The following is a 25,333-nucleotide window of genomic DNA, read 5'->3' as shown; positions in this document are numbered from 1 at the left end:
CGTTGATCTGGTCAGAGACGTACGGATGAGATGTGCCGGAGATCTGGTCAGAGACATATGGAGGAGATGGGCCGGAGATCTGATCACAGACGTATGGAGGAGATGGGCCGGAGATCTGGTCACAGACGTATGGAGGAGATGGGCCGGAGATCTGGTCAGAGATGTATGGAGGAGATGGGCCGAGCCGGAGATCTGGGCAGAGACGTATGGAGGAGATGGGCCGAGCCGGAGATCTGGTCAGAGACGTATGGAGGAGATGGGCCGGAGATCTGGTCAGAGACGTATGGAGGAGATGGGCCGGAGATCTGGTCAGAGACGTATGGAGGAGATGGGCGGGGCCGGAGATCTGGTCAGAGACGTATGGAGGAGATGGGCCGGGTCGGAGATGTACGGAGGAGATGGGCCGGGTCGGAGATCTGGTCACAGACGTATGGAGGAGATGGGCCGGGGCGGAGATCTGGTCAGAGACATATGGAGGAGGTGGGCCGGGTCGGAGATCTGGTCAGAGACGTATGGAGGCGATGGGACGGGCCGGAGATCTGGTCAGAGACATATGGAGGAGATGGGTCGGAGATCTGTTCAGAGACGTATGGAGGAGATGGTACGGGTCGGAGATCTGGTCAGAGACGTACGGAGGAGATGGGCCGGGTCGTTGATCTGGTCAGAGACGTACGGAGGAGATGTGCCGGAGATCTGGTCAGAGACATATGGAGGAGATGGGCCGGAGATCTGATCACAGACGTATGGAGGAGATGGGCCGGAGATCTGGTCACAGACGTATGGAGGAGATGGGCCGGGCCGGAGATCTGGTCAGAGGTGTATGGAGGAGATGGGCCGGGCCGGAGATCTGGTCACAGACGTATGGAGGAGTTGGGCCGGGCCGGAGATCTGGTCAGAGACGTATGGAGGAGATGGGCCGGAGATCTGGTCAGAGACGTATGGAGGAGATGGGCCGGAGATCTGGTCAGAGACGTATGGAGGAGATGGGCCGGAGATCTGGTCACAGACGTACGGAGGAGATGGGCCGGGCCGGAGATCTGGTCAGAGACGTATGGAGGAGATGGGCCGGAGATCTGGTCACAGACGTATGGAGGAGATGGGCCGGCCCGGAGATCTGGTCAGAAACGCATGGAGGAGATGGGCCGGGCCGGAGATCTGGTCAGAGACGTATGGAGGAGATGGGCCGGGTCGGAGATGTACGGAGGAGATGGGCCGGGTCGGAGATCTGGTCACAGACGTATGGAGGAGATGGGCCGGGGCGGAGATCTGGTCAGAGACGTATGGAGGAGGTGGGCCGGGTCTGAGATCTGGTCAGAGACGTATGGAGGAGATGGGCCGGGCCGAAGATCTGGTCAGAGACATATGGAGGAGATGGGTCGGAGATCTGGTCAGAGACGTATGGAGGAGATGGTACGGGTCGGAGATCTGGTCAGAGACGTACGGAGGAGATGGGCCGGGTCGTTGATCTGGTCAGAGACGTATGGAGGAGATGGGCCGGAGATCTGGTCAGAGATGTATGGAGGAGATGGGCCGGGTCGGAGATCTGGTCAGAGACGTATGGAGAGATGGGCCGGAGATCTGGTCACAGACGTATGGAGGAGATGGGCCGGAGATCTGGTCAGAAACGTATGGAGGAGATGGGCCGGGCCGGAGATCTGGTCAGAGACGTATGGAGGAGATGGGCCGGAGATCTGGTCACAGACGTATGGAGGAGATGGTACGGGTCGGAGATCTGGTCAGAGACGTACGGAGGAGATGGGCCGGGTCGTTGATCTAGTCAGAGACGTATGGAGGAGATGGACCGGAGATCTGGTCAGAGATGTATGGAGGAGATGGGCCGAGCCGGAGATCTGGTCAGAGACGTATGGAGGAGATGGGCCGGAGATCTGGTCAGAGACGTATGGAGGAGATGGGCCGGAGATCTGGTCAAACACGTATGGAGGAGATGGGCCGGAGATCTGGTCAAACACGTATGGAGGAGATGGGCCGGAGATCTGGTCAGAGACGTATGGAGGAGATGGGCCGGAGATCTGGTCAGAGACGTATGGAGGAGATGGGCCGGAGATCTGGTCAAACACGTATGGAGGAGATGGGCCGGAGATCTGGTCAGAGACGTATGGAGGAGATGGGCCGGAGATCTGGTCAGAGACGTATGGAGGAGATGGGCCGGAGATCTGGTCAGAGACGTATGGAGGAGATGGGCCGGAGATCTGGTCAAACACGTATGGAGGAGATGGGCCGGAGATCTGGTCAGAAACGTATGGAGGAGATGGGCCAGAGATCTGGTCAGAGACGTATGGAGGAGATGGGCCAGATATCTGGTCAGAGACGTATGGAGGAGATGGGCCGGGCCGGAGATCTGATCAGAGACGTATGGAGGAGATGGGCCCGAGATCTGGTCACAGACGTATGGAGAAGATGGGCCGGAGCTCTGGTCAGAAACGTATGGAGGAGATGGGCCGGAGATCTGGTCAGAGACGTATGGAGGAGATGGGCCGGAGATCTGGTCACAGACGTATGGAGGAGATGGGCCGGGCCGGAGATCTGGTCAGAGGTGTATGGAGGAGATGGGTCGGGCCGGAGATCTGGTCACAGACGTATGGAGGAGATGGGCCGGGCCGGAGATCTGGTCAGAAACGTATGGAGGAGATGGGCCGGGCCGGAGATCTGGTCAGAGACGTATGGAGGAGATGGGCCGGAGATCTGGTCAGAGACGTATGGAGGAGATGGGCCGGAGATCTGGTCAGAGACGTATGGAGGAGATGGGCCGGAGATCTGGTCACAGACGTACGGAGGAGATGGGCCGGGCCGGAGATCTGGTCAGAGACGTATGGAGGAGATGGGCCGGAGATCTGGTCACAGACGTATGGAGGAGATGGGCCGGGCCGGAGATCTGGTCAGAAATGTATGGAGAAGATGGGCCGTGCCGGAGATCTGGTCAGAGACGTATGGAGGAGATGGGCCGGAGATCTGGTCACAGACGTATGGAGGAGATGGTACGGGTCGGAGATCTGGTCAGAGACGTACGGAGGAGATGGGCCGGGTCGTTGATCTGGTCAGAGACGTATGGAGGAGATGGACCGGAGATCTGGTCAGAGATGTATGGAGGAGATGGGCCGAGCCGGAGATCTGGTCAGAGACGTATGGAGGAGATGGGCCGGAGATCTGGTCAGAGACGTATGGAGGAGATGGGCCGGAGATCTGGTCAGAGACGTATGGAGGAGATGGGCCGGAGATCTGGTCAGAGACGTATGGAGGAGATGGGCGGGGCCGGAGATCTGGTCAGAGACGTATGGAGGAGATGGGCCGGGTCGGAGATGTACGGAGGAGATGGGCCGGGTCGGAGATCTGGTCACAGACGTATGGAGGAGATGGGCCGGGGCGGAGATCTGGTCAGAGACGTATGGAGGAGGTGGGCCGGGTCGGAGATCTGGTCAGAGACGTATGGAGGCGATGGGCCGGGCCAGAGATCTGGTCAGAGACATATGGAGGAGATGGGTCGGAGATCTGGTCAGAGACGTATGGAGGAGATGGTACGGGTCGGAGATCTGGTCAGAGACGTACGGAGGAGATGGGCCGGGTCGTTGATCTGGTCAGAGACGTACGGAGGAGATGGGCCGGAGATCTGGTCAGAGACGTATGGAGGAGATGGGCCGGAGATCTGGTCACAGACGTATGGAGGAGATGGGCCGGAGATCTGGTCAGAAACGTATGGAGGAGATGGGCCGGAGATCTGGTCAGAGACGTATGGAGGAGATGGGCCGGAGATCTGGTCACAGACGTATGGAGGAGATGGGCCGGGCCTGAGATCTGGTCAGAGGTGTATGGAGGAGATGGGCCGGGCCGGAGATCTTGTCACAGACGTATGGAGGAGATGGGCCGGGCCGGAGATCTGGTCAGAAACGTATGGAGGAGATGGGCCGGGCCGGAGATCTGGTCAGAGACGTATGGAGGAGATGGGCCGAAGATCTGGTCAGAGACGTATGGAGGAGATGGGCCGGAGATCTGGTCAGAGACGTATGGAGGAGATGGGCCGGAGATCTGGTCACAGACGTACGGAGGAGATGGGCTGGGCCGGAGATCTGGTCAGAGACGTATGGAGGAGATGGGCCGGAGATCTGGTCACAGACGTATGGAGGAGATGGGCCGGGCCGGAGATCTGGTCAGAAACGTATGGAGGAGATGGGCCGGGCCGGAGATCTGGTCAGAGACGTATGGAGGAGATGGGCCGGAGATCTGGTCACAGACGTGTGGAGGAGATGGTACGGGTCGGAGATCTGGTCAGAGACGTACGGAGGAGATGGGCCGGGTCGTTGATCTGGTCAGAGACGTATGGAGGAGATGGACCGGAGATCTGGTCAGAGATGTATGGAGGAGATGGGCCGAGCCGGAGATCTGGTCGGAGACGTATGGAGGAGATGGGCCGGAGATCTGGTCAGAGACGTATGGAGGAGATGGGCCGGAGATCTGGTCATAGACGTATGGAGGAGATGGGCCGGAGATCTGGTCAGAGACGTATGGAGGAGATGGGCAGGGCCGGAGATCTGGTCAGAGACGTATGGAGGAGATGGGCCGGGTCGGAGATGTACGGAGGAGATGGGCCGGGTCGGAGATCTGGTCACAGACGTATGGAGGAGATGGGCCGGGGTGGAGATCTGGTCAGAGACATATGGAGGAGGTGGGCCGGGTCGGAGATCTGGTCAGAGACGTATGGAGGAGATGGGCCGGGCCGGAGATCTGGTCAGAGACGTATGGAGGAGATGGGCCGGAGATCTGGTCAGAGATGTATGGAGGAGATGGGCCGGGTCGGAGATCTGGTCAGAGACGTATGGAGAGATGGTACGGGTCGGAGATCTGGTCAGAGGCATACGGAGGAGATGGGCCGGAGATCTGGTCACAGACGTACGGAGATGTGCCAGGCCGGAGATCTGGTCAGAGACGTATGGAGGAGATGGTACGGGTCGGAGATCTGGTCAGAGACGTATGGAGGAGATGGTACAGGTCAGAGGTGTATGGAGGAGATGGGCCGGGCCGGAGATCTGGTCAGAAACGTATGGAGTAGATGGGCCGGAGATCTGGTCAGAGACGTATGGAGGAGATGGGCCGGAGATCTAGTCAGAGACGTATGGAGGAGATGGGCCGGGCCGGAGATCTGGTCAGAGACGTACGGAGGAGATGGGCCGGGTCGGAGATCTGGTCAGACGTACGGAGGAGATGGGCCGGGTCGGAGATCTGGTCAGAGACGTACGGAGGAGATGGGCCGGGCCGAAGATCTGGTCACAGACGTACGGAGGAGATGGGCCGGAGATCTGGTCACAGACGTATGGAGGAGATGGGCCGGGTCGGAGATCTGGTCAGACGTACGGAGGAGATGGGCCGGGTCGGAGATCTGGTCACAGACGTATGGAGGAGATGGGCCGGAGATCTGGTCAGAGACGTATGGAGGAGACGGGCCGGAGATCTGGTCACAGACGTACGGAGGAGATGGGCCGGGCCGGAGATCTGGTCAGAGACGTATGGAGGAGATGGGCCGGAGATCTGGTCACAGACGTATGGAGGAGATGGGCCGGGCCGGAGATCTGGTCAGAAACGTATGGAGGAGATGGGCCGGGCCGGAGATCTGGTCAGAGACGTATGGAGGAGATGGACCGGAGATCTGGTCACAGACGTATGGAGGAGATGGTACGGGTCGGAGATCTGGTCAGAGACGTACGGAGGAGATGGGCCGGGTCGTTGATCTGGTCAGAGACGTATGGAGGAGATGGACCGGAGATCTGGTCAGAGATGTATGGAGGAGATGGGCCGAGCCGGAGATCTGGTCAGAGACGTATGGAGGAGATGGGCCGGAGATCTGGTCAGAGACGTATGGAGGAGATGGGCCGGAGATCTGGTCAGAGACGTATGGAGGAGATGGGCCGGAGATCTGGTCAGAGACGTATGGAGGAGATGGGCAGGGCCGGAGATCTGGTCAGAGACGTATGGAGGAGGTGGGCCGGGTCGGAGATGTACGGAGGAGATGGGCCGGGTCGGAGATCTGGTCACAGACGTATGGAGGAGATGGGCCGGGGCGGAGATCTGGTCAGAGACGTATGGAGGAGGTGGGCCGGGTCAGAGATCTGGTCAGAGACGTATGGAGGAGATGGGCCGGGCCGGAGATCTGGTCAGAGACGTATGGAGGAGATGGGCCGGAGATCTGGTCAGAGATGTATGGAGGAGATGGGCCGGGTCGGAGATCTGGTCAGAGACGTATGGAGAGATGGTACGGGTCGGAGATCTGGTCAGAGGCATACGGAGGAGATGGGCCGGAGATCTGGTCACAGACGTACGGAGGAGATGTGCCAGGCCGGAGATCTGGTCAGAGACGTATGGAGGAGATGGTACGGGTCGGAGATCTGGTCAGAGACGTATGGAGGAGATGGTACAGGTCAGAGGTGTATGGAGGAGATGGGCCGGGCCGGAGATCTGGTCAGAAACGTATGGAGGAGATGGGCCGGAGATCTGGTCAGAGACGTATGGAGGAGATGGGCCGGAGATCTAGTCAGAGACGTATGGAGGAGATGGGCCGGGCCGGAGATCTGGTCAGAGACGTACGGAGGAGATGGGCCGGGTCGGAGATCTGGTCAGACGTATGGAGGAGATGGGCCGGGTCGGAGATCTGGTCAGAGACGTACGGAGGAGATGGGCCGGGCCGAAGATCTGGTCACAGACGTACGGAGGAGATGGGCCGGAGATCTGGTCACAGACGTATGGAGGAGATGGTACGGGTCGGAGATCTGGTCAGAGACGTATGGAGGAGATGGGCCGGAGATCTGGTCAGAGACGTATGGAGGAAATGAGCCGGAGATCTGGTCAGAGACGTATGGAGGAGATGGTACGGGTCGGAGATCTGGTCAGAGACGTACGGAGGAGATGGTACGGGTCGGAGATCTGGTCAGAGACGTATTATTATTATTATTATTTATTTATATAGCACCATTGATTCCATGGTGCTGTACATGAGAAGGGGTTACATACAAGTTACAAATATCACATACAGTAAACAAACTAACAATGATGGACTGATACAGAGGGGCGAGGACCCTGCCCTTGCGGGCTTACATTCTACAGGATTATGGGGAAGGAGACAGTAGGTTGAGGGTTGCAGGAGCTCCGGTGTTGGTGAGGCGGTAGCTCCGGTGTTGGTGAGGCGGTAGCTCCAGTGTTGGTGAGGCGGTAGCTCCGGTGTTGGTGAGGCGGTAGCTCCAGTGTTGGTGAGGCGGTAGCTCCGGTGTTGGTGAGGCAGAGGAGGAGGAGATGGGCCGGGACGGAGATCTGGTCAGAGACATATGGAGGAGATGGGCCGGGACGGAGATCTGGTCAGAGACGTATGGAGGAGATGGGCCAGAGATCTGGTCAGAGATGTACGGAGGAGATGGTCCGGGTCGGAGATCTGGTCAGAGACGTATGGAGGAGATGGGCCGGGACGGAGATCTCGTCAGAGACGTATGGAGGAGATGGGCCGGAGATCTGGTCAGAGATGTACGGAGGAGATGGGCCGGGTCGGAGATCTGGTCACAGACGTACGGAGGAGATGGTACGGGTCGGAGATCTGGTCAGAGACGTACGGAGGAGATGGACCGGGCCGGAGATCTGGTCAGAGACGTATGGAGGAGATGAGCCGGAGATCTGGTCAGAGACGTATGGAGGAGATGGTTTGGGTTGGAGATCTGGTCAGAGACGTACGGAGGAGATGGGCCGGGCCCGAGATCTTGTCAGAGACGTACAGAGGAGATGGTTTGTGCCCGAAATCTGGTCAGAGATGTACGGAGGAGATGGGCCAGGCCCGAGATCTGGTCAGAGAAGTACAGAGGAGATGGTCTGGGCCCGAGATCTGGTCAAAGACGTGCGGAGGAGATGGTCTGGGCTGGAGATCTGGTCAGAGATGTATGGAGGAGATGGGCCAGGCCCGAGATCTGGTCCGAGACATACAGAGGAGATGGGCCAGGCCTGAGATCTGGTCAGAGACGTATGGAGGAGATGGTACGGGTCGGAGATCTGGTCGGAGACGTATGGAGGAGATGGTACGGGTCGGAGATCTGGTCAGAGACTACGGAGGAGATTGTATGGGTCGGAGATCTGGTCACAGACGTACGGAGGAGATGGTACGGGTCGGAGATCTGGTCAGAGATGTACGGAGGAGATGGGCCGGGTCGGAGATCTAGTCACAGACGTACGGAGGAGATGGTACGGGTCGGAGATCTGGTCAGAGACGTACGGAGGAGATGGACCGGGTCGGAGATCTGGTCAGAGACATACGGAGGAGATGGACCGGGCCAGAGATCTGGTCAGAGACGTATGGAGGAGATGGCGCCGGAGGACAGACACGGAATGTAAGTATGTAGTGGTTTTTTTTTTTTTACTCTTACAATGGTAACCAGGGTAAACATCGGGTTATTAAGTACGGCCCTGCGCTTAGTAACCCGATGTGTACCCTGGTTACCGGGGACCTCGGGATCGTTGGTCGCTGGAGAGCTGTCTGTGTGACAGCTCTCCAGCTACCAAACAGCGACGCTGCAGCGATCGACATTGTTGTCGTATCGCTGCAGCGTCGTTTCAGTGTGACGGTACCCTTATCGTCCAGACAATTACACAATTGAGGGTCATTAATGGAGGAGGCTGCGCCTGTTTACAGTAAGGCCACTGGAAACTAAAGGTACTATCACATTAAGCGACGCTGCAGCGATATAGACAATGAGCCGATCGCTGGAACGTCACTGTTTAGGTCGCTGTAGAGACGTCAAACACGGCAACACCAGAACGATGCAGGAGCGATCCAGTGACGGACTTATTGTTCTCACTGGTTGTTCGCTCCATGAAAAAACATTGCAGGCATCGTTGCTTTTGCTGTCAAACAGGAATAATCACGCCGACCTGACGACCAAATAAAGTTCGGGACTTCTAGAGCTGACCAGCGATGTCACAGCGGGATCCTGATCGCTGCTGCGTGTCAAACACAACGAGATCGCTATCCAGGACGCTGCAACGTCACGGATTGTTGTCGTTCTCGTTGCAAAGTTGCTGAGTGTGAAGGAGCCTTAACAGTGAGCATTTGGTATATACACATCTGATTCCCATGCATGGAATACGTGTATATACCCCCAGTCCAGTCAGTGCTAGCTACACGATAAGCCAAGAACTACTCACTGCCACCACCAGTTTTTATACAGGCTGACTGGACGCCTGGTTTTGGTAGCGCATGACTTCGAGGTGCGGTTTGCAGAATAAAAAACAGAACGATTACCATATTTTTCGGATTATAATATGCCCTTTTTTCCCCAAAATTAGGAAACCATGTCACTGCGGGACACCAGCAGCAACATGCCGCACTGCACATCCGAACACCTCCACATCACAGCCTGCAGCAACGCTCCACTCTTGCCTCCTCCAGCGGCGACCCTGGGACCCTGCTTCACCGCAGCCACCACCCCCAGAAGGCAATAAGATGCATGAGTTATAAGGAGTACCACCATTTTATTAAAAAAAAAAAAGTTTTGTTCCTATTTTTCTCAAAATTTAGGGTGCGTTTTATAATCCGGTGTGTCTTATAATCCACAAAATACGGTACATTTTATATTTAATCTAGAACAATAGGAAGCATTTATAAAAATATACAAAAGATTTTAAGGGGACAAAACTATACAGTTACATAGAATAAAATGGATTAACAGAGAACTTACTAAACTGATCACAGAGATGGCTCAGTTAGCAGATGGAAGCAATTCGATTGAAAACGTCTGGTTAACGGGATCTGGCCGACACTGATACAGTGGGGCAAAAAAGTATTTAGTCAGTCAGCAATAGTGCAAGTTCCACCACTTAAAAAGATGAGAGGCGTCTGTAATTTACATCATAGGTAGACCTCAACTATGGGAGACAAAGTGAGAAAAAAAAATCCAGAAAATCACAGTCTGTTTTTTTTTATCATTTTTTTTTGCATATTATGGTGGAAAATAAGTATTTGGTCAGAAACAAACAATCAACATTTCTGGCTCTCACAGACCTGTAACTTCTTCTTTAAGAGTCTCCTCTTTCCTCCACTCATTACCTGTAGTAATGGCACCTGTTTAAACTTGTTATCAGTATAAAAAGACACCTGTGCACACCCTCAAACAGTCTGACTCCAAACTCCACTATGGTGAAGACCAAAGAGCTGTCAAAGGACACCAGAAACAAAATTGTAGCCCTGCACCAGGCTGGGAAGACTGAATCTGCAATAGCCAACCAGCTTGGAGTGAAGAAATCAACAGTGGGAGCAATAATAAGAAAATGGAAGACATACAAGATCACTGATAATCTCCCTCGATCTGGGGCTCCATGCAAAATCCCACCCCGTGGGGTCAGAATGATCACAAGAACGGTGAGCAAAAATCCCAGAACCACGCGGGGGGACCTAGTGAATGAACTGCAGAGAGCTGGGACCAATGTAACAAGGCCTACCATAAGTAACACACTACGCCACCATGGACTCAGATCCTGCAGTGCCAGACGTGTCCCACTGCTTAAGCCAGTACATGTCCGGGCCCGTCTGAAGTTTGCTAGAGAGCATTTGGATGATCCAGAGGAGTTTTGGGAGAATGTCCTATGGTCTGATGAAACCAAACTGGAACTGTTTGGTAGAAACACAACTTGTCGTGTTTGGAGGAAAAAGAATACTGAGTTGCATCCATCAAACACCATACCTACTGTAAAGCATGGTGGTGGAAACATCATGCTTTGGGACTGTTTCTCTGCAAAGGGGCCAGGACGATTGATCCGGGTACATGAAAGAATGAATGGGGCCATGTATCGTGAGATTTTGAGTGCAAACCTCCTTCCATCAGCAAGGGCATTGAAGATGAAACGTGGCTGGGTCTTTCAACATGACAATGATCCAAAGCATACCGCCAGAGCAACGAAGGAGTGGCTTCGTAAGAAGCATTTCAAGGTCCTGGAGTGGCCTAGCCAGTCTCCAGATCTCAACCCTATAGAAAACCTTTGGAGGGAGTTGAAAGTCCGTGTTGCCAAGCGAAAAGCCAAAAACATCACTGCTCTAGAGGAGATCTGCATGGAGGAATGGGCCAACATACCAACAACAGTGTGTGGCAACCTTGTGAAGACTTACAGAAAACGTTTGACCTCTGTCATTGCCAACAAAGGATATATTACAAAGTATTGAGATTAAATTTTGTTTCTGACCAAATACTTATTTTCCTCCATAATATGCAAATAAAATGTTAAAAAAACAGACAATGTGATTTTCTGGATTTTTTTTTCTCAGTTTGTCTCCCATAGTTGAGGTCTACCTATGATGTAAATTACAGACGCCTCTCATCTTTTTAAGTGGTGGAACTTGCACTATTGCTGACTGACTAAATACTTTTTTGCCCCACTGTATGTATCTTACAAAGCGTTGAACACAGATCATAATTCGCTTTGACCTCAGCACCTGAGTTAGACCCACACCCCCCCCCCTTGCTGACCTCATGTTGACCGGGTTGTGAGATGTTCTCAACCCTTAAGGATTTCATGATATTTCCAAAATTATATACACTGCAGAAGTTCGAGATCGCTGCCATATTTTTTGTCGCGATTTTACTTTTCCGTAGATAGTAAACATGACATGGCTGGTGTGTGCGATCTGGCTACTATTGATTTGGGGCTTATAGGCAGGTGTCACAGTTATGACAAAAATATGCATTTTCTTTCCCAATTAGTCCTGAAGTTGAAAATGTATGTCCCATCACAATCGGAACTATACAAAACCCAATATCTCTATCTGGAGTCGGGCTGACTTCCAAAGATTTTTCAATGAAAGGCAGCTCATCCTGGAGGAATAATAGTTCCTCCTAAATGTGTTAAGATTTCCTGCTGCTCTTCCTCTGCAATCTCTAAATCCCAGTCTTCCTCACAATAGACATCCCGCTTGGCATTAGGATTCCTCACTCCACCATATGTGTAATTCTACATCAAGAGGTTTAGAATGTCAGCTCTTTTTTTTATGTGAAAAGAGAGAGGTGTGGTTCATCTTAATATTTTCTATGACCGTCATTATGCCGCGCTCTCTCCAAATTTTTAGAGGGTCATCATACGGCACTTGTTCAATTTTTTTAGATGGTCATTATGCAACACTCTCTAAATGTTTAGATGGTCATTATATGGCGCTCTCTCCAAATTTCGAGAGGGTCATTATGCTGCAGGCTCTCCAAATTTTTAGAGGGTCACAATGCAGCACACGTTCATTCGTTTTTGTCTTCCAAGGTGTATGGCAGTCCCTTCTAATTTTTGGCAGCCTTTGCACTTAGTGGATAGACTTTACCAGTCTAGGAGTCCCACTCCTTAAAAATGGGGGGGAAAAAATTTCTGATGCCCTCCTGTACATGTCTTTAGGGTGCATTGCAGTTCCTCATAATTTTTGGCAGCCCTTGCACTTAGTGCATAGACTAGCTAACAATTGTAACAGACGTATATGAGGCCGTTCTTTGTAAGACAGGGTGTATCGGAGTCCCTCTTCCTTCCAATTATTGGCAGTTCTTGTATTGTCCACATAGGCTTTGTGATTTTCAGCGTCCCTCCTTCATAAATTAATCAGGTTGTGTCTGACCATGTCATACACACACACCACATGCTAATTTGCTTCAAGGCCGGTGGGAGGATGCTGTGGTGTTTAGGGACAGGGATGTCATCTGGGGACCCCATATTCAATTTTGGGGCCGATATATAGATGACCTCCACCTATGGACAGGAGGTGTTGATATGTTTATTACCTTTGTACAACACCTTAATGTGAACGATTTGGGGTTGAAATTCACATATGAGGTAGGGGGGAGCAAGATTGCTTTCCTTGATGTGACCATTGCCATACAGATGGATGGTACCTTGAAGACATCAATTTTTCGCAAACCCACTGCTACCAATAAACTGCTGAGATGGAAATTTACCACCCAGACCCCCCCAGAAATGGGGAATTCCTAAGGGTACCGTCACACAGTGCAATTTTCATCGCTACGACGGTACGATCCGTGACGCTCCAGCGTCGTAACAATATCGCTCCAGCGTCGTAGACTGCTGTCACACTTTGCAATCTACGACGCTGGAGCGATAATTTCATGACATATGTGCGATGTAGAAGCCGTTGGTTACTATGCGCACATCGTATACGATATATGTTACACCATGCAATCATGCCGCCACAGCGGGACACTAGACGACGAAAGAAAGTTTCAAACGATCTGCTACGACGTACGATTCTCAGCGGGGTCCCTGATCGCAGGAGCATGTCAGACACTGCGATCTCGTAACTATATCGCTCGAACGTCACGAATCGTGCCGTCGTAGCGATCAAAATTGCACTGTGTGACGGTACCCTAAGAGACAATTTCTGCGACTCAGAAGGAATTGTTCAGGGTCAGCAGATTTTTGTAATAAGGCACAGGATCTCACTCAGAGATTTAAATAGCGTAGGTACCCCAAATCGGTTATTAAAAGAACATATCATAATGCGCTTGACACTAATAGAACATCTCTTTTGACACCAAAAAAAAGTGCACGATTTTGACACGGTTACAAGATTGATAGGCACATTTGATGATCAAAATCCAGAATTATGCATATTCTCAAGAAACACTGGAATATCCTTAGAACTGATTCTGATATTGCTAAATGGATTACGCCAAGACCCTCGGTGACGTTTTGGAGAGCGAAGTCTATCAAGGACAATCTTGTCAACAGTCATTTTGCCCCACCTAAAAAAGGGGACCTGGATGGACAACAGGTCAGTTGGCACCTTTAGTTATTGACACTACGTGTCTCCATCGAACACCACTAGTGTAGTGACCAACAGGACGTATAATAACACTTTGCCAACTACAGACTTCTCCCGAATATCCCCCATCCTCTGGAACTCTCTGCCCCAACACGTCCGACTATCAACCACAGTCGGATCCTTCAGACGGAACCTGAAAACTCATCTCTTCAGGAAAGCCTACAGCCTGCACTGACACCGCTGCTGCCTCATCACCAACGAAGCTACCGCCTCACCAACACCGGAGCTACCGCCTCACCAACACCGGAGCTACCGCCTCACCAACACCGGAGCTCCTGCAACCCTCAACCTACTGTCTCCTTCCCCATAATCCTGTAGAATGTAAGCCAGCAAGGGCAGGGTCCTCGCCCCTCTGTATCAGTCCGTCATTGTTAGTTTGTTTACTGTATGTGATATTTGTAACTTGTATGTAACCCCTTCTCATGTACAGCACCATGGAATCAATGGTGCTATATAAATAAATAATAATAATAATAACTACTGGAGTGATCTACCTTTGTACATGTACCTGTCCATTGAATTACATTTGCAAGACTAAGAGACAATTAAAAGTTCATATCGGCGAGCATCTGGGTGATGTGCGAAACAAGAGAGATACACCACTGGCTCGCCATGTGAATGCTCAACATGGGGGGAGATGCAGGGTCCATAACCTTTAAGTGGTGGAACCATCGGTCCGTCATTGTGATTGGGACCGAAAAATTTTGCAGAGAGAAACTAGGTGGATCTTTTGGATGGATACGGTCCAGCCAAAGGAGGTCAATGAACAGTTGACGTTTTCCAGCTTCATTTAGCCATGTTGGTGATTTTTTTACCCATGAGAGGAAACACTGAAAGCCTGATATGTTCATTATAACAATATTATCGGGAGTATTATTTGTTTTTCTCTGGATAGTAGCAACCTTTAGGGCAATAGAAGGTTTTGGCATGTGAAATTTGGCCATTGTGTATAGTGATATCTAATATCCTGTTTTTACTAATTTTTGCATATTGATTTGATTTTTTAACTTTTTGAACTCTATAGCGCTATAGGTAGCACTATAGGTGGCGCTATAGAGTTCAAGTCCTCTTTTTCTCTGAAGAGGCAATTTGCACTTTATCTGCACATTCAGCAGTTTATTATATCTCTGGTGATATTGATTTTGAGGACCGCGGCAGATGCGAACTTGGCTTCAGGAAAATGGCCGCCGAGATCGCCATCTGCGCACGCGCGGCATCCCGCGGCCATTTTCTTGAAGCCCCGGAAAGCCGAGAAGAACCATCTGCGCACGTGCGGCCTCACAAAGATGGCCGCGCCCACCGATAAACGGCTGAATAGCGCAGATCGCGCTATTTTCCTTCAAGCTGCGCAGTGGATTCGCCACTTGGACATGCGCACACCACTACGCCACCAACGGAGATCTGGGGGAGAAACAGCGCTGTCACCACGCCAATATGACCTGACCAGCGTGAGTGACAGCCCAAAACGGCGACTTTACAAAGGTATTTCGGCAGCATAGGTGGGGAATAAAGGCTCCAAAATACACTAATGTAAAGCACAGCTCTGCCCCTATTTAGCGCTATTTTTAGCTCTTCTTGAAAAAACGGGGTGACCAGTTCCATTTAAAGTCCCATTTAATAGTGACAAGATATTATATTTTAGCGGTCATTCTAGAATTTTTTTTAATCATTTTACATCTTTGACCCATTTGAGATCTATCTAGTATCAACAACATATTATTGGATATATCACTTATTGGAGCGTGAGGGTCCAGTTATTATAGATTATAAGTGCTAAACAAGAAATCAATTTTCAATCTGTATTCAATTGTTCTTTGTGGTATTGATAGATTCAGGGATTGAAGGGACAGCCGCCGTGGAGCGGGGGCGCCACATCGCAAATTAGGGTGCCAACCTCCACTGACTGGAAGGCTATCAGATCTTAGGGCCTACTAGGGACAGGCGAGGCATATTGTTTTTTTTTTCGTCTCCCTTCATGGGCCGCTGCCCAGAATCCCAGGCTGATATGTCCCTTATTTTGGGATGTTTTTAATGAATTTTTTGTTATTTTTGTAATTTTCTATGTTCGATTAATTAATGAGAATTTTGATAAGGGTAGTTTTTTTGGTTCTGGTGTCGGTTATATAATACTGCCCTCTTTTATTACCAATTTAGTTAGTTGGTTTAGTCACACACACCACATGTCCAGATAATAAGGTAGTAAAATGTTAAAGTTTCATTTACCGGTGGTGTAGTTTTATTTTCCATTCTACTAGAATTATAGAAGGTGAAATGCATCGAGAGATGGCCCGGCTATTAAGGGGTAGAGGAGGATTTTTTTTTTTTTTAATTTTGGCTTTTATACAAGTCATTATACGGAAAATAGTTTTCATTTTTTCCTGTAAAATCTTTAGTTTTATATGCTTTATTCTCAGTCTGTAAAAGTTGCATAATACTCTGACTCCCAGATCGCTGCTAGAAACAATGTTGTCAGAGATGTGTCTTCATGTCGTTCCCGTCAATTTAAGCGCCGTTTCCACCCATTTCAGCTATTATTCTGCTTTCCAGTTAGGGTCTGCCGGAAAATTATATAAACCTACAGAAAAAGTACTGAAACAGACCTCAAGATATGAACAAAAATATCAAATTTTATTGAGACATATATTTAAAAGAGACCACCATTGATGGTGCACAAAAACCAGTCATAAAAGACACCATAGACCTGAGGTATGTATCATACATAATTTTCAAAGCCTCCTATATAGTCTACACCGATCGTGCCATAGTCTGTGGCGCCAATAAGGTCTGCTCTAACAGTACCCGCCGATAGTGAGACAAAAAAGATGGCATAGTAAAACAAAACAAAACAGTACCTCCCTTACCTCAGGTCTAATGGTGCCACGTCCCCTACGCGCGTTTCGGCTGCGTCCGCCTTCTTCCGGGGGAGTCTGCCGGAAAATTGCCTGAGTTTCCTATTGGTTTCCATTATACTCTCTCCTCGATTTGAGCCCGTCCGAGCATACGATCTGCTCAGTTTGAGTACCAAGCACTCGAGAATTTTGGTGTTTGATCATCACAATTCCTGAGTAAAGCTAATCGCGGCAAAATGGCATGGTGCTCGCCGTCAGAACCCCAGAAGCCACACATTCATGGGTCCCCATTCAATTAATGTAAAACACTATTACCCTCACGGGCAGGATCCTCTCTCCTCCTGTACCAGTCGTGACTTGTATTGTTTAAGATTACTGTACTGGTTTATATTATGTATACCCCTCACATGGAATAAATGGCGCTATAATAATAATTACACCAGTAGTACTTGGTAGGTGGATTACAAAAAAGCAAGCCATCCACATTACCTGTCCTTTTGAAGATGCCCTAATATAATCTAGACATCACAATCTGGTCCTTGTAGGTGTCGCTCAGATCCTGGCACACTGTTACTCATCTGTCGGAGCCCTTGCTCCATTCCGTGAGGCTGGCTCTCACCGTTTTAGGAAGCATGGCTCCCAGTTTCCATGCATCATCTACTTCACTCATTTTCAGCCAGGCGTCTACTCATTTCACTAGCATACTCATGTTTGTTAGGCTGGAGTCGCACTGGCGGACGAGTGCTATGCGAGAAAACATTGCATAGCACTCAGACCACTGTTAATCTATGGGGCAGCTGCTATCAGTTTTTTTTTCCTTGGGCGTATTATACGAGTGAATGAAATCACACCATGCTGCGATTGTATGAGTATATCGCCAGAGTCTTGCCAATGCAAGTATGGGTGCGAGAAAAAAAAATAATAAACCACCACGCAGACCATCAGTGTGACTTGCGAGAAATACCCACGCCTTTTCTTAATTTCAGCCCATTGAGCCATTAAATACATTGGGGAAAAGCAGTGAGAAATGTAACGCCATAGGCATGTCATACGGATGCCATATGGATACATAGATGGGAGGAAATCGCATCATCGCATTACACACGGATGACCATATGGAGAATACTTGTGCAACTCTCGGCCGAGAAAATCAAACCGATTTTCCATACCTTAAGTGTGACTCCGGCCTTATCCAGCTATCTGCAACTGCTACCTAGCTTGATCCTGCTGCTATTGCACTCATATCTGCTGCTACAGACAATTGTTAAAGGATTCATCTCTGCTATTACGCTATTCACATCTTATATCTGCAAACAAGGTAACTGATTATTAATTGCATCTATTAACCCTGTGTGTAACCAAATCTCTTCAAGCAAGCAGCCTGACTACCTATGCGAATACTATTCTTGTGTGTAACCGAATATCTGCAAGCAAGTTACTAAACTATACATACAAAAGCTATTCCTTTGGGTAACCACATCTCTGCAAGCAAGTAACCTGACTGCCTTTGCAAATATTTTTGTGTGTAACTGAATCTCTGCAAGCAAGTTACAAAACTGCCCATAGAAATACTATTCCTGTGGGTAACCAAATCTCTGCCTATAAATCTAATTTACACAGGTTTATTCCCATACCTGCCTAAGCTTTATCTGGTGCTTCCTGCTCCACTTCCAGGACCCTCTGTTCTGGTCATTGCTGATCTACAGTATGTGCAGTCTAACAAGACTCTTGCACCATTGCCTTCAGTTCATGCTGCTCAACCTGAACTATGGCATAGAGAATCTATCTCATGAGATGAGCCCATAACACCCATTTTCCTGCTTCCATCACCCACATCATTTGTAAGAACTGTCTGGTCACTTGCTGCCTAATATATCCCACCATTTTACAGGTGCAGTCATGAGATAATCCATGTTATTTACTGTACTTAATGATATGGCTGATAAGCATGTCTTCACAATTAGAGAGGAGCTGGACCCAGGACTGAGTAGGAGACGTCAAGGCTGTGCTCTGTCGAAATCACACTAGAAACTTATTTTTTACCATCAGAAAATGGGGAAGTCCTAAAAATTGAGGAACAAGAAACAATCAGTCAAAATATCACAAACATGGTTATTGATCTGTACTGTATATTAAGCTGTAGTCGAAACAGGAAGCATAAGGTCTAGTTGTGTAAGTAGCACCATCTTCAGTACCAGAAACAAGAAGTCTTCTGTCCTTCATGATATTCTTCTACAGCTCATCCACCCCATGATTTTTCTTCATCTGCATCATAGTTCAAAGGACTCCATGAATTAAATGTCTAGTAGATAATGCTGCAACTTCGAGCTCCAGTTACGTGAACCTCTAAATGAAGACTGGACTGATGTATTGGTTATGATGGTGATATAGAGCTAGAGACCAACAATCAGGCCAATGATCTCTGAGAACTTGTTTTCCGCATTTTGCCTCATGCATTGATCCTGTCATTGTCCAGTGGCTCCCCAAAGTCTGAACTGAAAGTCCAACTGTATGTTGTGTGTGAAAGCAGTTTGAGAGACTGGTAATCATGAGCAGAGACCTGCAGACACTTATAGCATAGAGAGCCAAAGACCCGCCCCCACTTCCTGTAGAGAGCCAAAGACCCGCCCCACTTCCTGTAGAGAGCCAAAGACTCGCCCCCACTTCCTGTAGAGAGCCAAAGACCCGCCCCCACTTCCTGTAGAGAGCCAAAGACTCGCCCCCACTTCCTGTAGAGAGCCAAAGACCCGCCCCCACTTCCTGTAGAGAGCCAAAGACCCGCCCCACTTCCTGTAGAGAGCCAAAGACTCGCCCCCACTTCCTGTAGAGAGCCAAAGACCCGCCCTCACTTCCTGTAGAGAGCCAAAGACCCGCCCCCACTTCCTGTAGAGAGCCAAAGACCCGCCCTCACTTCCTGTAGAGAGCCAAAGACCCGCCCCCACTTCCTGTAGAGAGCCAAAGATCCACCCCCACTTCCGGTATAGAGATAAAGACCCATCACCCTTTCCTGTAATCCACCATGGTGTCTTTGTTGCTACAGACGGATTACACTTTACAACAGTCCGTGCAGTATAATTTTGACAGACGACGGAAACCTAGTGATCGACATTTCTATGCAATTTTGATTTTTTTCACACTGAAAACATCATTTTGAGTAAATCCATTGATTAGTCAGTGTTGGGCCATCAGTTGAGGAAAAGTATTAAAACTAAAATGGAAATTTATATTTGTTTTATTTAGAAACAGCAGATTTATAAGAATTATAGAAAGGTACAAAATAAAGTTTATGCCAGATAGCTACTTAAACAAGGGTTTTCAGTGTAGAGAAGTAATGTATCTGAAGTGGAAGACATGAAGTGCTGCAGAATTGTAGATTTGCAGAGTAGGTGTGATGCAGAGTCATAGATCAGCTTCTCTTGATCTAGGCCAATACTTAGTACATATCGCTCGTCCTGTAAGTAAATAGGCATTGACAGCATGGCTTGTTGGTGCCCATCTTGGCAACTAGCACATTATATATGTCCTCTTAAGTCGAAGCATGTAGACTCTTTAGTCTAGCGAGAAATTGTGATTTCAGGGCTTCAGAAGTGACCATTTGAGCAAAAAACAAAAAAACAACACAACTGCAGGTTATAGAAAGATCAGGCATTTTGGGTTTTAACTGTTCTCATTTTGGAGCCATTTCTGGTTAAATTTTAAAAAACATAGCTTATGTTGGATTCCCAGCAGAAAATAAAAGCAAACTTTTTTTCTACAATAATGGTGGCTTAATCCCCATAACTGAACATTTACATACATACATATGTGCAAACGACATCAACAGCTCCTTGGTTCTTTAAATAAGTGACCCTTAAAGAGCCACTAGACCTAGTTACGTCGATTTTTCAATAGAAGAAATACAGACAGACATACAGAAATAACGGTGATTGTAATTAGGACCGTTCTTTCACGATCCCTTCTTGTGCTACGTGTTTGCTCCATGCTCTGATCATCTGTCTCCTTGGAATTTGGAATTTTTCTTGATCGGTTCTTCAACCCATTGTCATTGCCTTCCAAGAGCTCTGCGAAGGGATCCTCACTGAAATCAAGTCTATAGTGACTTTCGCCTCTACTTCCAAAGCTATTCTCTTCCGGCTGCTTCGATGAGGACTGATCAAGCCGCCGGTTACCCGCTGAGCTGGACTTGGGTGAACTAGTGTTTGATCTTTCGAACATGAAGTCATTCTCCTCGGGACTTCTTTGGTCTGTTATCTGCATACTTCTGTGATTTGGAGTGCTTCCATGTGGAACTTTCCCCTGTATGGAGGATGTAGGAGAAGATCGTTGGCCGGTGTTACTTGATTCACTTCTCTCAGAGCAGTCGCTTATTTGTAACACATGAACAGACGTTTCCGATAACACTCCAACTTCATTTGAGCCATCTCCAACCCCTGGTGTAGAGTTCAGTACTCCAGGTTTGCTGAAATATTCTTCATCATTGTTTTGAAGTGGTCTACAAGAAGAACCAGAAGGAACCTAGAAATAAAGAAACGTAATCCAAACAATTAAGAGAAAAAAACAACAAATGGAATTAAACATCAATCCAAAATCAACAGTATAAAATTAGAAAGCAAAACAGAAGACTTTGGAGTCATCGTACTTTGTCAAGACCATCATACACATTTCTATGTGGACAGTGAAAAGAAAAAAAAACCCAAGTTGTTGAGGAGATAATACTTCTGATGCTGTATGGTGACAAAGATTAATTTCCGCTTCCTTGGTGGTCTGGAGCAATAGAGGAGGCAATATGGTTGTTTGCTGTAGTAGCTATTAGTACTTGATTCCTGATGGTCTAGGGTTGCAGATAGATAAATTATTGCTTCCCTCTTGGTTTCGGATTGTAAAGGAGTCAATACTTCTGTGGTTGATGTAGTGGGTCTTAGGACTGATTCCTGGAGGTTTAGGATAAAGGAAGAATTCATTTCTGCTTTCCTCTTGATCTTCGGTTATAGAGGAGTCAATACTTGTCTGGTGGTTTGATGTAGTAGGCCTTACTATTGGATTTCTGTTGGGCTAATGTAGCTGAAAGATTAATTTCTGCTTCACTTGCGGTCTAGGGTTATAGAGGAATCAACACGTGGTGGTTTAAGGTACAGTAGTGGGCATTAGTACCCGATTCCTGGTAGTCTAAGGGGTTAGAGAAGGCAATACTTATGAGGTGGTTCAATGTGGTTGGGGGTTATTACATGATTCTTGGTGGCCTCGGTAAAAGGAAAGATTAATTTCTTATTCCCTAGTGGTATAGCTTAGCAAAGATGGCCTAAAGTAGTGAAGGGTTTAATACCATCTTCCTTGATGTACAGCAATATCGATGATTTCTTAATTTCTGCTTCCCTGGTGTATTTTTGAAAAATGGCCAAAGAGCTGAGGATACGTGAAAAACCTTATACCGACCTGGTAAATCACTTATTGTTCCAGCTCCTTCGCTGTAGTGGTCCTGCCTGCCAGGCCTGATATTAAAGGGGCTAGCCTCCATTGGGGGACAATATTTAATTTTCAGTAAGTTGTTGATGGCATGGTAGCCCTAAGGTACCCTGTGATTGTGAAGCTGGTGAGGGCTGATTGTAAACTGAATGGACACCTGCACTGCTTTAAACCATTGTAATGCCACTGTAAAATATTGCCAGCGGTATCTAAACTGTTAAATCGGTAGTCATCGGCGCTAAATCTGATTGCTGCTGTTAGAGGCAGGTGCCAGCTGTGTAATACTGCTGACTCACTTCCACACATATGTATCTCATTGACATATGCGTGAGATTTCAGGGTTAGATCGAGTAGAGATATTATATTTTATTATTTTTATATTATTGTTATTGTATTTTATTATATGGTTATTATATTATGCATGCTATTTAATTGACATTATATTATATTTTGTGATTACATTTGTATATTATATTTGTATTGTGTTGCTATTAATTTATTATTGTATTATATATTACTCGTATTTAATTTACATATTATATTTTATTCCTTTTTATTTATGTATATAATTAGTAATAGTATTTTATATTTTTATTGTGTTATGTTCTTAAGTTATTGTATTATATTTTATTATAATATTCAATTGCCATTATATTATATTTTATTATGACGTTTTTATATTATTACACAGTTATAATAACATGAAACTAACGATTCAAACTATTTTTTTGGAGAGACTGGTGCGGACTCTGGTCACTGAGGATTTTATTTAGGGGTATCAGACTACAGGCAACTGAATACAAATGCACCTCACAATTATCAATCGCTTCTAGAAGTCACAGAATCAGTACATTGCATCCACCTGTGTGTAACTTCTTCACAGAACAGTTGTAGTTATAGTGAGAAGGTCTCAGAGCTTTGAGAACATTAAAGGTACCTTCACACATAACGATATCGTTAAGGAAATCGTTCTGTGTGACAGCGACCAACGATCAGGCCCCTGCTGGGAGATCGTTGGTCGCTGAGGAAAGTCCAGAACTTTATTTCGTCGCTGGACTCCCTGCAGACATCGCTGGATCGGTGTGTGTGACACCGATCCAGCGATGTCTTCACTGGTAACCAGGGTAAACATCGGGTTACTAAGCGCAGGGCCGCGCTTAGTAACCCGATGTTTACCCTGGTTACCAGCGTAAAAGTAAATAAAACAAACACTACATACTTACTTACCGCTGTCTGTCCCCGGCGCTCTGCTTCTCTGCACTCCTCCTGCACTGGCTGTGAGCGTCGGTCAGCCGGAAAGCAGAGCGGTGACGTCACCGCTCTGCTTTCCGGCCGCTGTGTTCACAGCCAGTGCAGGAGGAGTGCAGAGAAGCAGAGCGCCGGGGACAGACAGCGGTAAGTAAGTATGTAGTGTTTCTTTTTTTTACTTTTACGCTGGTAACCAGGGTAAACATCGGGTTTCTAAGCGCGGCCCTGCGCTTAGTAACCCGATGTTTACCCTGGTTACCCGGAGACCTCGGGATCGTTGGTCGCTGGAGAGCTGTCTGTGTGACAGCTCTCCAGCGACCAATCAGCGACGCTGCAGCGATCGACATCGTTGTCGGTATCGCTGCAGCGTCGCTGAGTGTGAAGGTACCTTTAGGATCAAACAGCATCATGAAAACCAAGGAACCCACCAGACAGGTCAGGGATAAAGTTGTGTAGAAGAGTAAAGCAGGGTTAAGTGATAAAAAGAAAAATAGTTGAAGCTCTAAACATCTCACACATCACTCTTCATTCCATCATTCAAAAAAAGAAAAGGGAGTATGGCACAACTTGAAAAACGTACCAAAACATGGCCGAGCACCTAAACGGACATCCCAAGCAAGGAAGGTACTTATTAGAGAAGCAGCCAATAGGCCCAAGGTCACTCTGGAGGAGATGTGGAGATCCACATCTCCGGTAGGACAATTAGTCGCATACTCCACAAACCTGGCCTTTATGGAAGATTGCAAAGAAGAAAGCAATTTTTGAAAGCAAGCCATAAGAAGACCAGTTGGCAGATTGCAAAAAGCCATTTAGGGGACACAGCGTAAATGTGGAAGAAGGTTCTCTGGTCAGATGAGACCAAAGTAGAACTTTTGGGGCTAATCACTATGTGTGGGTGGAAAACTAACTACTACAAAACACCTCCCCCTGTTAACACCATCCCCACCGGCAAACATGGTAGTGGCAGCATCATGCTGTGGGGAGACATTTCTTCAGCAGGGGCAGGGAAGCTGGTCAGAGATGATGGAAAGATGAATGGAGCTAAATACAGTGTAATCCTAGATGAAAACCTGTTAGGGTCTGCACAAGACTAGAGATTGGAGTGTAAGTTCATCTTCCAGCAGGACAACGACCCCAAACATCCTGCTACAAAGAGCTACAATGAGGGGTTTAGATCAGTGTCTCCCAAGCTCCAGTCCTCACGGCCTCCAACAGGTCAGATTTCTAGGATTGCCTTAGTATTGCACAGGTGGTGGAAGTATTCTCAAGGCATCAGGAGTTCTTTCACCTAAGGAAATCCTGAAAACGTGACTGGGAGGGGGGAGTACTCATTTAGATCAGAGCATTGTGTAACGTGGAAAAAATGTTGAAAAGTTCACAGGGTATGAATACCTTTTAAAGACACTGAATATCTACCAGTATAAATCAGTGCTGTTACCCACATGTGCAGAACAAACTCACCGGATGACGTGCGAACTGCGAATAGTTCGGTTCTTCGGAAGCCACCTTCCTCCTGACCGAGCGAGCAGGTGGAGGGGACGCAGGCTGCTCTGGACGGTTTCCTGCCTACATAGAATTGACATAAAGCTTAGATAATGACAACTCAGTAATTACTTTCTGCACTGTGCATTTTTGCTCCTCTTTATTAGGACACAGCTATAACCAGTGACTCCAGCCTCACTCTATGGTCTGTTGGAGTCCGAGGTGGTCTGAAATTTACCTTCAATCTAATCAAAGACTCGGGCTTCTGCTTTCTCCCTCCCCCATGCTTTACACTGGTATGTACAACCATTATCTGGTATATATGGCAGTATACCGCAGCTCTGGTGACATCACTGTCTGTATACGGACTGATAACTGGGGCTGCCAGGACATGGTGACGAGAACTGGGCCAGACAGGCCTTCAATGAATGCACTTTGTGGTTGAGGGGAA

At 48.3% G+C, this 25,333-nt stretch overlaps 1 protein-coding gene across 1 annotated transcript in view; it reads right to left on the bottom strand.

The window, feature by feature from the left end:
• Positions 1 to 19,905: 19,905 nt before the first annotated feature.
• MAVS (mitochondrial antiviral signaling protein) overlaps positions 19,906 to 25,333 on the bottom strand; it is a 34,016-nt gene continuing 28,588 nt past the window's right edge. The window contains exons 8-9 of the mRNA XM_069745147.1: positions 24,862 to 24,966; positions 19,906 to 21,204 (exon numbers count right to left, since the gene is read on the bottom strand). Of these exons, the coding sequence (XP_069601248.1) occupies positions 20,557 to 21,204; positions 24,862 to 24,966 (753 nt within the window). The 3' untranslated portion in view covers positions 19,906 to 20,556. The remainder of the gene's footprint in view (positions 21,205 to 24,861; positions 24,967 to 25,333) is intronic.

This window comes from Ranitomeya imitator, chromosome 1, assembly GCF_032444005.1.
Source record: "Ranitomeya imitator isolate aRanImi1 chromosome 1, aRanImi1.pri, whole genome shotgun sequence".
Lineage (NCBI taxonomy): Eukaryota > Metazoa > Chordata > Amphibia > Anura > Dendrobatidae > Ranitomeya > Ranitomeya imitator.
Note: the sequence above shows the minus strand (reverse complement) of the source record. Positions and strands in the feature narration are given on the sequence as shown.